The 12775-nt window shown below is 44.0% G+C and overlaps 2 protein-coding genes across 7 annotated transcripts in view; one reads left to right on the top strand and one right to left on the bottom strand.

Annotated features, from left to right (window-relative positions):
• Positions 1 to 12775, bottom strand: part of LOC119165206 (organic cation transporter protein) — a 45573-nt gene that overhangs the window by 6202 nt on the left and 26596 nt on the right. For 3 of the 4 annotated variants that reach the window (XM_075871071.1, XM_075871073.1, XM_075871072.1), the window contains 5 exons: positions 7294 to 7397; positions 4074 to 4228; positions 2849 to 3017; positions 1881 to 2028; positions 743 to 834 (listed from right to left, as the gene is read on the bottom strand). In XM_075871071.1, coding sequence (XP_075727186.1) covers positions 743 to 834; positions 1881 to 2028; positions 2849 to 3017; positions 4074 to 4228; positions 7294 to 7397 — 668 coding nt within the window. Of the gene's footprint in view, positions 1 to 742; positions 835 to 1880; positions 2029 to 2848; positions 3018 to 4073; positions 4229 to 7293; positions 7398 to 9791; positions 10172 to 10851; positions 11203 to 12775 lie in introns of those variants that run through there. The other variant, XM_075871074.1, reaches the window with a different exon arrangement.
• Positions 1 to 12775, top strand: part of LOC119164147 (netrin receptor DCC) — a 33598-nt gene that overhangs the window by 11282 nt on the left and 9541 nt on the right. For all 3 annotated transcript variants that reach the window (XM_075871076.1, XM_075871075.1, XM_075871077.1), the window contains exon 2: positions 12675 to 12714. In XM_075871076.1, coding sequence (XP_075727191.1) covers positions 12675 to 12714 — 40 coding nt within the window. The remainder of the gene's footprint in view (positions 1 to 12674; positions 12715 to 12775) is intronic.

Genomic DNA, 12775 nt, shown 5'->3' with positions numbered 1-12775 from the left:
GTAGGCGTTTCCTAATATTTGTGCGCATTTTCTATAGAGTGACAGTTCTCCTCCTCCGGGTACAAACTCACAAAACTGCCTTCTTCGCGCATTTTTGCCTTGAAGTTAAGGCAATGTCCCTTTTTTCCTGACACGTGCGTCGTTATAACCACGGACATGCGCATATAATTCAGTCTTAAGGTCAGTGACGTGAGTGCTGCGCTGTATACGCTGAAAAATATGAAGAGAAAAGCTGCTTGCCGCGTCTCTGCGGCGTGCTTCCGCTGTAGCTCGGCTTCTCCCACTCTGTAAAGGCTTGATCTAACCACATTCAACTACTGCGCAGTGTTCTTCGCTTTAGATATTAATGTAACTTTACCCCTGCTGTGGCGTCTTTTGAGCCCGCAATCAATACATGTCTGATGCTAGTACGGCAAACGTTCTAAACGCTTTCTAAAATGTCGCATCCATACCAAGGTAGGCACAAACCTTGTGTAAGACCTACCTTCGATATTTCCTAATCAGTTGACTTTCTTGAGTATTGCAATTTGTTGAATATATCGAGGACATCTAACCAACTAGGCCAAAGTGATTTAGAAGAGACAAGCAAACCATTCCAAAAGTTAAGGCTTTGGCGAGTTCCTTCTTTTTTGAGAATTTTGCATTTGTCGGACAGGCTGTGTACCCCACGCTTCAGTTGGCCTCCTTGAATCCATCTTTGTCATGCTTTAATTTGAGCGTCAGTAAACTTGATGCAACTTACGAGACAGTGATTACCACCAGCGTGTTTCTCCGCAGGTATTTGGTCTTGAAAAGTCCAATCACTGACACGTTGCTCTGGTGGCCTTGCATAGCCTGCGAACGTGAAAGAAATGCCATCATGGATATCATTTTCCCACTGCCTTCGAGATTCCAGCCTGACAAATTTTTGTTTTGGTGAACGAAGAATGCAAAACAACACAAATACTGTAGTGTTGCGATTTACTTCCCGTTCATATCATAAACACCTTCCTTATGTACCGGTGGCGTCTATAGTCTCTCATGTCATGTTATTAGCCATTTTCTCCCGCAAGCTATGCGGCGCTTGTTTTTCCTGCCTCGCAGCGGTGGCCTAGTGGCTAAGGTACTCGGCTGCTGACCCGCCGGTCATGGGATCTAATCGTAGCTGCGGCGGCTTCATTTCCGATGGAGGCTAAAATACTGTAGGCCAGTGTGCTCAGATTTGGGGGCACGTGAAAGAACCCCAGGTTCACGTGAAAGAACCTGGGGGGTGGGGGCACGTGAAAGAACTCCAGGTTCCAAATTTCCGGAGCCCTCCACTACGGCGTCTCTCATAATAATTTGGTAGTTTTGGGATATTAAATGCCACATATCAACTTGGTTTTCCTCCTGGTATCTGTGGCCTGTCTTTTGCTAATCTTCGCCAGGTCAATCATGCTATTGCGACAGCTATTCTTGGTTGCTTGGTCTGGCTGAACGTGACTTTGTCGCTTGCTGTAAAAAAGACAATGCATGTCTTGCTTTAACAATATTGATAATAATAATCATCGCACAACATGGTACGCTTTGTTTCATGTAAGAAAACAAGAATTTGCCAGATAACATTAAAAACATGAGTACGTACAAGGCTTTCCTATTTTAATGTTATTTCCTGTCTACCTGAGATCCAAGCTTCATAAGTTAAATACAACATCTCCTTGTAGTCGATTGGGGTTGAGCAAGGACAGATTCTCCAGAGAGCTTTCGAGTCTTTGCGATGCTGAACTCTTGAGAGCCACGGGCCTATCAATATGACAACAGCAAAAGCGTCGACGAGTACCAACTGTTAAGGTTGTGCTACTACTGGACCTGTTCTAAGGAATATGAATGAGATACTCTGATGACATAAACTTTGCGCTTACGTTCTGCTTCCTCTTCACTAGGCCTTCAACTTCCTTCTCGACGTCGCCGAGTTGCTTCTTATTGAAATGCGCGATCTTGCGGATTACATCGACCGCTTCGGCTTGTTTTCCAACGCTCACGAGCCACCTGGGCGACTCGTACAGCCATCTGAAAGTTTAGAACTATGGTCAACATACCACAGAAAGCTGCCGCCAACGTTCGGTCTCTACATGGGTCCGCTTGCCATGGCTACCACTTACCGCACGCGCAGTTCAACTTGTACTGTGTATTCACCCCTAGTTGTATCGGAAGGCTACATTTGATATTTATTTATTTATTTATTTATCTTAAGGGCCTCTAAGGCATTGCATAAGGGGGGGGGGGGGGTTCATAATACAGTAATCATTGACAACAGCCATTTCTTAACAAGAAAAGAAGACAAGAAAACATGCGCAGGATACACAGTCTGTCAACCAAGATAAGCTAGAAATAACACAGCAAGGTTTTCACAAGCGAACACTTTAAAAAAGCTGCACGACACGTTATACAGCAATGCCTTGGATTGTCCAACACATTCAAGGAACGCAAATTTTGCAGACTGGAAAGACGATTGGTGTGTAAGTGTCACAATGCTGGCAGGCAGAGCGTCCCTCTCGGTTATCGCTAAAACAAGGGGTAAGTAATGGTGTTTTTTCGTGCGAGAAAATATAGGTTCAATTTTATGATCATGGTCAACGCGTGCGGAAACGTACAAAGTAGGAAATGTACAAAACTGTGTAACGCACAGTTGATAGTCGGTTGTGCCACTTCATTTCCTCGGTATTAGTCTTTTTAACTTGTTCCTCGATTTAGCGTAGCGTACCGACTGACCCAGGCTTCAACCTCACTGCTTTCATGATTCGAAACAATTCAAGGCGCCCATCTGTGTGCTCTTTTAACATTCCTGCTTCCACATAAAAGTATTCTTGAAAAGGTTCCGCGTACTTACGGAAGCGCAAACATGAGTGGGGCTGCGATGGCCGCTTGAACAATGAGCAGTTTCCTCCAGTCCTGGGCGAGCCAAACGATGCCAGGCAGCAGGAGGAGGCCGATAATCCATCCGTAGCCGTAGCACACGTTCAACGCTATGCGAAATTTCGGTCCGATGGTTTCTGCGACTAAGGCCAGAGAAAAAAAAGAGTCAAGATGGTTATACATCGCATTTTCCTAGTCTGTTGGTCTTCAAGTGTTAAATCAAAATTATTGATCGAGGAGGTATCTTTTGTTAGACGCAACGTAATAAAATTTCAACACATAATGAAGCTAAGAAAGGTAGAGTGAAATTACTTCCAGGGTATAACTGTATTTTACAACTTATTAGATAGGCGGAAAAGAATTAGAGTGGAAAAAATCAGTTTGCCACCGGTATTGACCGCACCTGCCTGTCGTAAACTGGGTAAAGTGGTTGCGGCGGATATTTGTCGCGGCGAGTTGCAGAAGTTAAACACCGACCGTTGCGGCGGCAAGAGTCAAAATATTTTCAGGGAACCTAATCACAATGTCAGCTGAATGCTATTGCTAAATCACCCGTGTTGGAGCTATTATCAGTGCTAAATATCTTCATAGGAATAAAAAAGAAAGCGTGCACTATTATAGTCACTGAATCGATAGAATGGCGCTTCCTCTATCTTAAAAGACCTTGCTTTTGATATAAGTCAGTCATAAATGGGCATACGTATGCTACAATAGCGATATTAGCATGAACTCAGCCCCTACACAATGTACCAGGCTGGAACGGGAGATAATGTAACTATAGAGCCGAATAACCAGATATGCGCGTGCCATAATACGTCATTTTAGTCCCTTTACTTAATTTACTACGACTGTAGTGAATGCCGTATGCCCAGTGGCATGAAGCACTAACACAAAGCTTTGCATACCCTACTCGGTCAATGCTTGATAGTGTTGCTTTTACTGTGCGTAAATATTAGGTGGGTCCAACTCACCTCATGATATTCTGGGATTTCTGGGTTTAGGTATAAGCCGTGATAACCTAAGGTTATCACGCCTTATACCTTAACCCCGGAAACCGAATAACTTACAGAGAATGTGCAGTGATGAAACGTCTGTTTTATTACGTATGCATTTCTCCCTGTTTGGTTGTACATGCCAACATATTAGTGTATACTTTTTTGCATTGCACCAATGCTCTAGTAGCAAAGAATCTAACTTACGCAGGCTGAAGCAGGCCACTTGGAGTCCAGATATGGCAAAGGCCAGGCCGATTCTCGCAACCAGAAAGAAGTTGAGACTCGAGCTAAAAGTTAAGGCAAACGCCGAAGCGCACAAGCAAATGGTGCTAAAGATGGCCACAATTCTTCTTCCAAACCTGAAAAAAAGGTTATTGGTTAGTTCCACGTCTTGCGCAGAAGTGTTATCGAAAAGAGTCTTATTTTTGGCGTGAAAGTATGCGAATCGCTCACCAATTGAGGTGTGTTATGTTAAGCACCTGCTGTCATTAAGAAATTTGGCAGATCCCCGCTTTATGGGAACCTATTTCATGCGTAGCAGTAGGCGCGTAATTATCTCTTCAGCATTCGCTTTTTTTTTTGCTTCAAGCCATGTGTTTCGAGGTGTATCGACGTGTTTTTCGTGTGTGTTTAGTAAAATTGTGTGCACGTCATGGGCTTGCCTGGAACGTCGACTACACTGGCATATGAAGGGCAGCCTATTGTAACATATTTTCACGTGAAATAAGACACCAAATGGAGTGTTCGAGGTGAAACCCTTGATTTGGGGGAAGCTGGGCCTTGCAAACAAAAACTAAAGTTACATCAATGCACACTACACACTGATAGCGCCGAACGGGCTGTCAGCCGTCGATATAGGGATGAACAGTGAGGCGCGTCAGTAATTATTGATGTGGCACCGATGGTTCTAGCGTTATCGCTGGCACTTCCAAACGCTCTCGAAACAACTTGACTATTCGCGTCCCGCAATCTTGACAACAATTTCAGACAGTCGATTGATTTGTGGGGTTTAACGTCCCAAAACCACCATATGATTATGAGAGACGCCGTAGTGGAGGGCACCGGAAATTTCGACCACCTGGGGTTCTTTAACGTGCACAATCTCAGACAATCGTGTCACTTCAAGAACATTGTGGTGTGGTCTGTGCGAGCATTGCGAACAGCTATTGTAGTTGATACTCGAATTCATCAAAAGATACAGGAAGAAATGGACGAGGCCATATGTTCTGACGTAACGTAAGCGCTCACGTTAGAGCACAAATGTCAGTAACACCTAAATGACGTGAGATAATGATGCATTGATGTAATAATCACACGTAACTTTCATCATAGCTTATTTCTCTGGGACCTAAACGCTTCAATATAGCTTGCTGAATTATAGGAATTCGACCGTAATGTTTATCAGGCTGTTGTAAAAGCGGAGTCGAAGAGTGGAAACTGGAAGCACAATTGACCATCATTCGGCGTCATGCCCAAATCATACGAACACAGATGGTCAGTAAATAATTTGGATCACCGGACCGGTGGCCGCATTCTTAAGAAGCCCGCCTGGCTCCCAGGGTATCTAGATAAACGTTGCCTTGCGTCAAAAAACGCTGCTGTTTGTCCTTCTTAGCGCTGCGACAAGACATATCAAACAGCATCGGTGCCTGTCAGCTAAATCGTGCTCACGCTCTTGGCAGCTGACTTTCTGATCAAACGCCTATCGGTTGTCGCATGACCCTAATTGCATCTCGGTTAGAAACTTTTATATATTACTTAATAATTAGCTTCGGTAAGCGGACTTGTAGACTTAATTAGACATAACCAGTATTAGGATGTAGCGGCGAGAAAAGAGAGACGTGAGATGACGTCGAAGGCAGCCGATGGGGCCGTGCCGATCTCGCCACTTTATTCCAGGCCTGAAGCGGAGCCACGTCGGCTACCAGCGTCCGCCACGCCAGGCGTGTCTGCTCGTCTTATCTTCGCGCAGCTCGAGCTAGCATCAGCTGCGCGAGAGGCGCGGCGCGGTGATTAAGGAATGATGATGGTGATGATGGCGCTACAAGGACAAATAATTTATACTGAGCAGCCTATATTACTACTCGAAACGCTTGGTTATTTTTAAATACAGGGAGTAGCACTCTTTTCATAAGTAATACCATTCAGCGCGCTTTTATAAAGGTGTTATTTGATCGTGATTTGGCCTAAAGTTCTTAGTCTAAAGGTTCTTGAATTGCTCTTAATTACTTGGAACTTAATTACTTTTTATGTGCCTTGTAGAACTGTAGAGGTAGTCTATCGCGGCAGTGCAGCGATACGGTGCTCAGCTGCTGACCCGAAGGAAATTCGCTGGTTTAATTCTTGCCGCCGTGGTCGCATATTCATGAATGTGAACTGCTCTGCATCCGTGTACTGAGGCTTTTCAGAGCACGGTCAAATATATATCATACGGTCAAAACATCCGCAGCCCTCCTCTACGGGGTCCTTTATAGTTGCGTCGTAGTTTTGGGACGTAACACTCGAACAATTATTACGATCATACTATTAGAACAGTGGAGGTATAGTTTTCCGCTTTCTGGTTTTGGCTACCACGTTATCGACGACTGGCGACCAAACGGTAACGTTCCTCAAGTAATGAATAAGTTAATCATTTTGCTCTAAATGGTGCCGATGCCGATTACCGTGCATTCAGGTGTGTGTGTATCACCAAGTGCGCATGCAAGAGCGCACAATTTGATTTAGTGACAGAGTCCGCAACCTCCCCCTCTCTCTCGCCTCCTCAATGAAATGCTAAGCCGCACCCGACCCTATTCTATTGGCCAAAGTAACACCTTTCGATTCCCTTGGCAACAAGGTGAGCTTACTTAGGGCACCGCGAATGCACAGACCTCATCGCCACGTTTGCACCGGTGCGCTTCACCGAGAAGCGGCCACTGCTCCGGCACTGCTAAATATTTTGTGGGCACTTGTACATATAATGCGTTCATTGCTGTGTTTAAAATTAGATAAAAATTAGGTATCCAGAACTGCAAACGCAGTGGTTGTTCTGCCCGCATGACGGCTGCATATGTTTTTTTCACCAAAGCAGTTTCAACACCCAGCGTGGTCTTGTAGTAGGATGCCTGGCTGTCGCACAGAAGAGATGGGTTTGTTACTGCGGGTATTTTTGATTATTATGATTTATAATTATTAAACACACGCACACATGCAATGCCGCACACAAACTTACACACACCTGTCCGAGATGTTGCCGATGAGGAGTATTGCCAACATTAAGCAAGCCATTTAAGCCAGGCATCCTACTACAAACGTGGTCTTGTAGTAGGATGCCTGGCTCTTGAATAAAACGAATGGGTTTGTTACTGCGGGTATTTTGATTATTATGATTTATGATTATAAAACCCACGCATACATGCACAACAACACACAAACATACACCCACCTGTCCGAGATGTTGCCGATGAGGAGTATCGCCAACATTAAGCAAGCCATGTAAGTGCTTTGCATCAATGACCTCTTCCACGTATCTTCACACACGAGGTTCCACTGAAAAGAAAAAAAAATGCGCATCTAGTCGAGGTATACAAGTTGTATTTTAAGCTCTTTTTCGTACACCCAAAGAGCGACGAATATAAAATGATTTTGAAAGGGAAGATTCGGGGGAAGAGGAAAAAAAAAAAACGTTTCGCACCTGGCATACTTCAATCATCTTCTTTTAAATTGTCACTTCGTGGACGTAGGAACAAACACTACCAACATTCTCGGTGAGTTACTATACATAAAACTTGAAATTTTCAACTCAGTGTATGAATACAAGAAATGGGTAACACGAGAGCTTTCTTCATTATTTTTTGTCCATCTTCGTCTCTTCGTTCTCAAGCTTCGACGTTAGTCATTCAGTTAGCATACGAAAATGCAAAAAGTCCAATGACGTCTGCTTGAGGGTATAATATGGCAAATTAGCGTTTTTAAGCACTTCCGGCACTTCAAGCTGGACAGGGTTCTTTTGCAGACACCACTAAAAAGATATCAGTATGGTTTTGGACGAGAATATGCACTTACTGCAATGCTGGTTAGCCGCAACGTTGAAAACGCTTCCTTCAGTTTTTTTTTTCCTGGTAAGCTCGCGAGATGGGGGTCAGGCACTCTGGATATATGATGAATATGCCCACGGAGTAGTACCCAGACGGTGTCTGGCAAGAACAATCATTCTTACCGGATTAGCACACCAAGGTAGCCCAAAGCATCTTCGAAGTACTTCACCTTGAATGCTTTGCAAGACCCCCATGTTAGCTTACTTCGCGTTAAAATGCACCGACTAACGATACCGTGAATACCCCGAGAAAAGCGTCGTATACTGTTGAAGCATAGATCACATAGTTGATCCCCACGTTTTTTCAACGAGAAATTTCATTACGTGGGCGATAGATGTGAGCGTCTTCTTCAAGTGAGAGATGTCAGCACTACACGAAACATCTCTGCCGATAACAAAACCCAAGAATCGGTGACATCTCATATATAAAAATCTTTAGGTTTTCGATTGCGATTTGCTACTTATCATATATGATAAGTAGCGAATCGCAATCGAAAACCTGAAACCTTTTACTTGCTGCTCTAAAGAGCAGCTAGTAAAAGGCACCAAGACACACTTCTGGGTGAAAATTCTGAAGCATTCAGCATAGAAGTACAAGGACGCTGTTCTGGTGGCTTTTTTTTTTTCGAAACGCGCACCTACATGGGGACGCGCCACTACTGAGTCCAAAATGCATATATATGTTGACTGATCAAGGTAGAACCTGGACCACCACGTCGTAGTAGGATGCAAGCTAGGAAACTTAAAGCGCGCAGCAAATCATAGCTTTGTATATAAGTGCATTAAAATTGACAATGTTATGGGAATTGCGTTTATTCCGCACATTCTACGTCACAGCGACAAGGAATCCGCTAATCCCGATTAGCGTGTGCACCATGTGCCTGTAGATGGTGTGTCGGTAAACTTTGGTAATTGCTGTAGCAATAGTGTAATTGCAAGCTGACCACCAGCTTAGAATTACGCAATAGTATCTAAACAAAATCTTCATCTGCCTCACTCTAGCAGCTTGATCATTGACGTTATACTTCAAAGGCAATAAAAGCTGAGATGCTCTTTGTTTTGTGTGTATAATCCTGAACACTCCTCACTGAATATCGAATCCTGAATCCTGGTCTTTGATGCCAGTTTACGCCTACCAAAATGATCTGCCCGGTTTTAGGTAAGCACTTCATGGTGCCATATTCATTCTATTATAAGGTATATTCATGCCAAATAATATTATCATTTGGGAGGATTTGCAGGGAGAAACCCACAACATAATTATGAAGCACGTTGTGGTGGGCTCCAGAAAGTTTAAACCACACCATGCAATTTTTTAAAATGAGAACTGACAGAGCACAGCTTCCGGCTGTCTATAGTATTTTGCCTCTATTCCAATCAAATAAAATATCCAAAGTTCTACGTTCCAAAACGAGGATATGATTGCGAGAGATGCTGTATTCGATAAATCCGGAAATTTTGATCATCTTTTGTTCTTTAGCGTTTACTGACATTGCACATTGCCCACACCTCTTCCATCATGCCTCCCTCGAATAGCGACTGCCGTGGCTGCGATAGTGCCCGTAACTTTCGGATCAGTAGCCGAGCATCCTAACCACTGATGCCCGTGGTGGAATCCTCCGTCGAAATGCAACCAATGCGACTCAGATTGCACCCTTCAACTTCGAGTCAGCAGATAGGCCACGTAACCACAGTACGGTCCCTGATACCAATGCCTTCTACCACAAAACTGTCAACACCTTTGAATGCAAATTATTGAAATCTCTGTACGCGAAAGGGACATTTGCAGTGGTGGGCAATTCGACGAAAGCCTTTAACGCAGCACAATTTCTTAACTATTTTCTCACCTCATCTGCTGCCGTGTGTCCAAAGGCGTGCTCGTCGTACGTCCACGCCTCGCAACTCCTGAGCGAACTGTAGTCCGGCACGATCTCACCGTTCGTCGAATTCTGCAGCAATCCATACATGGAGCACTGACTGTACGAACCGGACACGTTGTCGTACGGGATGAATCGTTCCTTCCATTCCGCCTCGCTGATGTTCGCCAGTAGGTCCTCTGGTAGAGTCGGGCGCGAGCACCAGTGATCATTGTCCGTGACGAGAAACACAAACGCCAAGTTGTTGAGACCCGTCAGTATGCCGCGGTAGGTGATGTAGGCCACCAGCCAGGCTTGCCATAGTCCGAAGTGGCCGATCAGATCAACCACCTCTGTCATGTCGCCCACTTCTGGAATTTTTTTTTATGTCAGCAGGGTGCATAATTTACGGGGCTATTTCCAAGTGAGCAGTTCAATCACCGACACCTGAGCACATCCTCTCTGCGGCGAAATCATTGAGCTCTTACTTTTGAATTTGCCTGTTGTGTGATTACCTCCACCTCTTAAGCATTCTATCGATTTCTTAGATGGTTTGCGCTGTTATCTTTTAATTGATAGTTACGTTGCTGGCGAGGAGTCTTTAGAACATGATAAGCTACCAGGACAACAGATAGCTCGGTCATAAGAAAGACATATCCTGAAAGCATTTTGAAGCGAGGGTGATGAAACCAAAGCTCTCTTAGTTTGGCCGTGAGTGATCCTACTTTCGTTGAGCATACAAGTAATGTACAAGCCGTTGTAAGCTAAAAGAAAACGACACCTTCCATGCACGATAGAAATAGATGGTATTCTGGAGGCTGCAGTGAAAAGCACTGACAACTTCGAAGATCTCGCATCACCTAGCTGATGGATTGGTTATAACTGGTGAATATGCACTCATGTTTCGTGCAGTCACCAGCACCTCGATGATGCTTGATAACAGAAGTGAGGCTTCTTAAAACTCATAAAGTAGCCTACTTGTAACTTCTTTGAAAGGCTGTTCACGCAGTGTTGAAGTACCAGAAATCATGCGTTTGCAATCGACACTTACCGTGCACCTACTGCCTCGCGGAGCTTTGGATGTCCTAATGGACGCCTGCTGGCACTTTACTTTCATACGGCAGATAACGGTGGCCTTGTAAGCGGTCAAAGATTGCTTTACAGCTGTTGTTCTGTCCGCGGAGGGACACCCCATTCAATGCAGTTATTACTACACGTGCACGAACGTACTTCCGGCTTAAACAGCTTCATATCAAGCGAATGCAGGGAGCCTTAGGGTTATTCTCAGCTCACTTAAAATTGTTACCACACCTTATGGGGCAGTAATAAGAGTGCCGTGATTAAGTTAGTTCTGGTTGTAATGAACATAGGCACGTGCTTGGTAGAGGGGGAGGGGTGGTTTAAAGGAGCCGCTTTCCTTTAGTTACCAAGGGGGGGGGGGGGCGCAGTTTGTGCGTCTTACGTTTACTTCGTTGGACATGCCCTACTCTAGTTTGAGAAGCAGGGTTGTGGCCACCCCGGTTTTCGACGATATTGATATTGACTGTTATTATGATATTGACTGTTATTATGATATTGACTGTCAGCAAGCCGAATAGCAGCCCCGTTTTTTGCGCGTTTGGATTTCTTCTAATTTTCATGTTTTTCTTTTTTTCTTCTTGTTTTTCTTGCGTTTTTGCTTTGTTTTTAAGCAGCAATTATTGTGGCCCGGAGTTAGCATTTGTTACACTTCTCCTTATGTAATGTCTCTTGAGAGGTTCTTATGGGTGAATAAATAAATGAATGATGATGATGATGATAATGATGACGATGATGATGATGGTGATGAGTGTCTTGAAGTTGATTGTAAAGATAATGACGGCCAAAAGCCCCTGATTTTGCATTGTAAGAACTGTTCACTTACCATCTTTAACATAGGAAATGGATAAACCAAAGCTGTGCGGAGTACGACCGCTTAAAAGGAGTGCATCACCGATTAATTTTCTCACTCGCTGTTCCAAAAGGCGGGAGTAGCAAGAGTAGCTCGCCGAGTAGAGTACAGATGTGTGGCCGCATCGCGATGACCTTTTCCTCGTGTGGCGAGGAAAGTCATCCACCCGATAATTCAATGAAGTCTTTTCTCTCTGTTTCTCTCAGACTCGAAAAAAGGGTATCAGGGGCGTGAAACTATGGTGCCTTCTTTGGTTGACATCGAAAGATAATAAAGTGGAAAATAACAAAACACCGAAAATAATGTGATCACGTGCTTCACAAAATAGCCTAGTTCGCGCCATGACTTTCTGGGCGACCTTTTTAAGCATACTCGATGTCACGATGTGTTAGGTAGACTAAATAAAGCTATTAAAGGTAGATCACTTCTAAAGGCTTGATATGAGCGCCAACAAACGACACACTCACGCACACCCACACACCTTGGCATCAAACAAGCACCGCGCGAATATTATGAGCAGAAGCAAAATGCAACCTGAACGTGAAGTGTTAGAGGCGTATTTTATAGAAAAAAAAACTAAGGACCACTGTGTCAGCGCCCCTCACTGTCTCTGTTATCTATTGAATCCCTGTTTATTAGCCCTAGGCTGTGACAGGTAAAAATTATGTGACTTCATAATGTGTGCTGTTCGTTTTTTCTGATCTTAATTCTTGCATGTGCCACTTGTATCTATGAATAAATTAGTTGGAAGTGTGCACTGTGCCTGTCTGATATCTGTGTGTGTGTGAGGGGCAGCGGCATTTATTGTTCTTCTGTGTGCAGCTTTTTGTTTTCATTTTCTTTCACAGCGTGCCTCGTAATGACATTGTCTAGCTAGTATTGTACTTATTTTTACTCGCAAGTAACAGTACTCACTTGTTGCTTTTTTTACTTTTGTGTTCTAGAGGGACCCACCAGCATACGGCCTTTCGGAAAGTTTTTTAGGTAACTGATTTAACCTTTACGATTCTCAACTCACAGTTTCTTTTTTCTTATAATCAGAACT

This window comes from Rhipicephalus microplus, chromosome 8, assembly GCF_043290135.1.
Source record: "Rhipicephalus microplus isolate Deutch F79 chromosome 8, USDA_Rmic, whole genome shotgun sequence".
Taxonomy (NCBI): Eukaryota; Metazoa; Arthropoda; class Arachnida; order Ixodida; family Ixodidae; genus Rhipicephalus; species Rhipicephalus microplus.
The sequence above is the reverse complement of the archived record's forward strand: the minus strand, read 5'-3'. Positions and strand labels throughout refer to the sequence as shown.